Source organism: Alligator sinensis, unplaced genomic scaffold (assembly GCF_000455745.1).
Source record: "Alligator sinensis unplaced genomic scaffold, ASM45574v1 scaffold150_1, whole genome shotgun sequence".
Lineage (NCBI taxonomy): Eukaryota > Metazoa > Chordata > Crocodylia > Alligatoridae > Alligator > Alligator sinensis.
This window is the reverse complement of record NW_005841840.1, coordinates 5319830-5324717: the sequence shown is the minus strand read 5'-3', so window position 1 is coordinate 5324717 and position 4888 is coordinate 5319830. Positions and strand designations below refer to the sequence as shown.

General features: G+C 48.2%; 1 protein-coding gene across 5 annotated transcripts in view; it reads right to left on the bottom strand.

Annotated features, from left to right (window-relative positions):
• The window catches only part of SPATA5 (spermatogenesis associated 5), a 328502-nt gene extending 325591 nt beyond the window's left edge, over nt 1-2911 (bottom strand). For 3 of the 5 annotated variants that reach the window (XM_025204765.1, XM_025204785.1, XM_006015625.3), the window contains exons 1-2: nt 2787-2911; nt 1276-1433 (exon numbers count right to left, since the gene is read on the bottom strand). In XM_025204765.1, coding sequence (XP_025060550.1) covers nt 1276-1433; nt 2787-2852 — 224 coding nt within the window. In that variant the 5' untranslated portion in view covers nt 2853-2911. Of the gene's footprint in view, nt 1-1275; nt 1434-1987; nt 2112-2786 lie in introns of all 5 variants that reach the window. The other 2 variants (XM_025204774.1, XM_025204780.1) reach the window with 2 other exon arrangements.
• Nucleotides 2912-4888: the final 1977 nt, after the last annotated feature.

Sequence of the window (4888 nt, the reverse complement as noted above, 5' to 3'; positions counted from 1 at the left end):
TACGTGGCCCGCACATGGTGGTTGCCATCGCACTGCTGCTGCTATGCCCTGCACCACTTGCCCACAAAGCCATTAGGGTGGCTGTGGGATGGCAGCGCACAGTGGCAGCCTCCATGTACGAACCTCCTGTCAGGCCGGCTGACATGTGTGGCCCACAGAGTGGCACCCCTGCCCTCACCCCCCAGCCCTTCTCCTGGGAGTGGGCACACTCCCCCCGTTCTTGATCTACCCCCCAGCACCTTCCCTTTCCCCCCACACACACTTACCTGCTGGGGTGGTTGTCAGTGTCTGTGTCTGCATGTCTGGTCTGGGGGGCTGTTGCAAGAGGCATCAGGAGGGCTACTGAGACTGGGGGGGTGGAGAGGGGGGAGGAAGTGCAGTGCACTAGCACTGCTGGTGGGGGGGCTGGGGGCAGGCCCTTTAATTTTTATCACAGATTTGGGGTTTTTAATCAGAGAATTTGCAATTTTTAATCAGAAAAAACCAGGATCCCTGGTCATAACTAATGGTGTGCATTTCGCTGGGATTCACTACGTACCAGAATTAATACACAGCGAAAATCCATCAAAGACAAAAATATCCAATTACCAGTGGGTACACATTTCTTACAAGGCAATCACTCCCTCCTCTCATCTCTCGGGTCTAATCCTCAAAGGGAACTTACAAAACACCTTTCATAGACAAGCCTATGAACTGTACTTCATAAATCTACTGGATACAAAAAACCATGGACTTAATATAGACATTGGATTTATGACAAATTACAATCTGCCTGATGCCTCAGATACCCTGCCTCCAGCTGACCACTTGTATTCCTTCACATGTTTCCCTCCCTTCACTCCTTCCCCTCCTATTTCTACCCATTGTCTTCTAAACGTCCACTCATCTGTATTTTCACAGATCTGAATGTTGTAAATTAGCTTCTTTTCTACCTCAGAAGACACAGAACACCAGCAGTCTCCTGATCCCTGACGAAGGGTGTTTGTGCCCAAAAGCTTGCAAAGAATATTTTTCCAACTATTTAGTTAATCTAATAAAAGATATCACATCTACCCAAAGAACCTGGTGGTGTCTAAGACCTGATCTAAGGCCTATGTCCTTAGACCAACATGGCTACAACCAACAATCCTGTGAACATTTACCAATGTGTTTAACTTCATTCACACTTGCAGTCCCATTCAAATGGAAAGTAAAGGTGCATCTAGCAGATTTGGATCTCTACAAAACAGATTTCTATGGCTACCAGTAGCTAGCATTCACAGAAAAATTCCAAACCTCAGCTTAACGTAGATTTCTTCTGCCTGTACCACTGCACCGACCACAGGCTGGACAGTGACTACATCACCAGGTTTCACGACCAAATTCTTCTGAGTGATTCCACTCAAGCCAATTTTTCCTCCTGAGAAGCCTGCAATGGGCCAAGCAGTACAGACCTAGAGAAAGTTTCAATCAATCAAACAAACAAACAATTGGTAATTTAAGAGCTTTCCCCCTCCCTCCAATTCTTAATTCTGAAGGTGAACTTTTAAACTCAAACTCCACAAGGGATTAAAGAATGGATCAAAATATAATGAATCACAAACAGTTAAGATGCTAAGCAGTTACCCTATTTACCCAAATCCAAGATGACTACCCCCCCCCACAAGTAATTAAATTCTATATATGGAAAATGTATACATTTGTTATAATTTTCCAAGTATAAAATCTAATTATTGGAGGGTCATCTGAAATTTGTTCCCACCACCACGGCAGCAGAGAAAGCAGTGGTAGGGGGGCAAGCAGTGGGGATCAGGCAGGAGTGGAGGACAGGCAATAGGGAATCAGTAGGGACACAGGGGGCAGGCAGCTTGTCTCATCTAATCTGCTCCCTACCACTTTTTGCCCCCCCAACCAGCCACAGGCCCCTGCCTGCCCCCACTCCCCAGTTCTTCCCTTCCCTAGAGCCTCTGCCCCTCCTCTCCACAACCACCCCCCTCCAACCCCCTACCCTTGCTTTGGTGCTGGCAGGTTCTGTCCCTGATGCAGCCTGTGGCACAACACCAGTCTATCCCCATATCAGCAGTACAGGGCCAGCATGATGGCATCTGAGCAAAGCTTGGGCAGTGCTGGCACTAGAGGGAAAGAAGAGAGGGGTGCAGAGAGGGAGACCATGAACTGAGGCTTCAAGGGCAGTGGTGAAGCAGGCAGCAGCTGTGACTCCAATCCTGACCTGCCCCCCACCCCATACTCAATTCCAAGACAAGGGACCTCCCCCCTCCTCATGTTAAATGAGGGGGAAAATTTTGCCTTGGAATCAAGAAACTACGTACAGTAGTACTACGACTTAAGAATGAACCAAAATGTTTTTAACAGGAGAATTTCATTTCGACAATGCCAAGGAAAACTCCACTGGTAATCTAAGTTGAAATTGAAGAATAAGTAGACAATTGAAAAAGCATACATTATGCTATCTAGGGAGTACGCTATAAAAAGTGGGGACTCATTTCTTCTGTTAAAAACTAAATAGGAGGAAATAATGTTTAGTATTTTTAATCAATTAATGGCACTGGATAAATCCAGGCATGCAGCAATTGGGTGGTGTGCAAAAGCACCCAGATACACAATTCTTCTCCTTTTTCAACCCTCATGGGAAATGAGCAATGGCATTGAATTGCATGGAGACCTAAATCCACTGGATTTAAATCACTAAACCCTCCCACCCTTGCAACCTAAACCCAACAACTAAAATACATCATTTAATCATATAAGATTGTCTTATTCATGCTAAATAAGAAAAGTAATCACACCTCTTGTTTTCCATCTTCACTGGTAAGCAAGACTGGTCGACCTATGCATATATTGGCAGATTTCATACTGTTGAGTCCTAGTTGTACAAGAGTGCTCCTGTATGTTTTAGGAATGTTGTCATCTTCTAAAATTTTAGGAAAAAAATGTGTCATTATTCTGTAGGTCAGGTTGTTTTGCAAACAAAACTCCCTATTCACATGAAGCAACTAGGTATGAAGAATGACAATCAAAACAATACTTTGCACTGAAGAAATTTACATGCTTGTTCAATATCCATGTCCATTCAATTTTGGTGCCACTCTCTCTCACCACTAAAGCATGAATCACTGGGGATTCCTGTGGTATAAGCAGATATCTCCAATTTACTTCATACAGGCCACTAAACACTACCACTAAAATGACAGATGCTGGAGATGTGCTTACTCTTCTTCGTTTTCTTCCCCACTAACATTGATGAATAGTACAGAAATACTGCTTATACAACTCTGATTCAGTCAATCGCAGTGGTTCTCAAAATTTTTTGGACTAGAGGCACCCCTCATTGATTGGAGGCACACCTCAGTAACTTTTGTGAATTGAACGGAATGCAATTTCAAAAACTAATTTATATATTACAGTACTTATCTCCTTGCAGAGAGCCCAATCATTGGAGAGGAGGGATCAGCCAGGGAGGGATAGGCACCTGAGTCCTGGCACCCTGGTTGAGAATCAATAGTCTGTCAGATGCATCTCTACCCTGCCTTCTGTCCAACTTCAGATTAACACAGTTAACTACTTCACATTCTTCGGTATGGCTCATCTAGATTTCTAAACAGGCATCAAACAGTTTTGGTCACAACCAATTTGAACCAGTGACATAAGCGGAAAGGGCTATCCAACTACCAGTCTACATTCAATCAATGTCATAGCAGCTGGACATTAAAAATAAACAGCACAGCACCAGTGCCTCTTTGGAGAAATATTTCTAAAGCAGAACAATAACATCTAGGAAGCTGTGATAGTCTCATAACCAGGGATCCTGGTTTTCTCTGATTAAAAATTGCAAATTCTCTAATTAAAAACCCAAAATCCGTGATAAAAATTAAAGCGCCCCCTCCCCCCCCCCAGCACTGCTGGTGCCCCGCACTCCCTCACCCAGTCTCAACAGCACTCCTGATGCCCCTTGCAACAGTCCCCCAGACCCACAGACACAGACATGCAGACACAGACACTGACACCCACCCCAGCAGGTTAGTGTGTGTGAGGTGAAGGGGCAGGGCAGGGCGGGGAAAATGGAAGGTGCTGGGGGTGTAGATCAAGAAGTGGGGGGGAGTGTGCCTCTGTGCCCACTCCCAGGAGCAGGGCCAGGGGGTGAGAACAGGGGTGCCACTCTGTGGGCCACACACACCAGCCGGCCTGACAGGAGGTTTGCACACGGAGGCCGCCACTGCAACTCTGCCACTGCACTCTGCGCTACCGTCCCACAGCCACCTGCACGGCTTTGTGGGCAAGTGGCGCAGGTCGTGGCAGTGGCAGTGCGGTGGAAGCCACCATGTGCAGGCCACATACGTGCCACCCAGCTGGGGGGTGAAACAGGAGGCTTGGATGCAGCAGCATGCCCCATAAATGGCTGCATGGCTCCACAGCAGTGCGGGGTGGTGGCAGCTGCATGCCAGCTGTGGGGAAACAGGGGGGGCTTTGCAGGCAAGCAACGTGGGATGTGGTGTGGTGGTGCCCACCACATGGGGGCAGGGGGTGGAGCATAGAGGTAAGTGGGGCTTGGGGGCTGTGGGGCAGAGCTGGGGAAGATGGTTGGGGGCTGAGGGAGTGGGGGTGCTGCCAGCCCCAGCCAGCACACTGCAGCTGGGAGCAGGGCCAAGGGGTGAGGGCAAGGGTGTCCCTCTGTGGGGGCACTTTGCAGGCAAGTGATGTGGGGCACAGTGTGGTAGTGCTCGCCATGTGCGGGCTGCACACATGCCATCCGGCTGCCTACCCAGGGAAGGGGGAGAGGGAGGCTGTCATGTGGCCAGAGCACAGCTCCGTGGCCAGCTCTGCAGCTATGGTGAGGGATGGGGAGGAGGGGGGGGCTCATACATGGCAGCTGCTGCCGCTTACCTCAAGG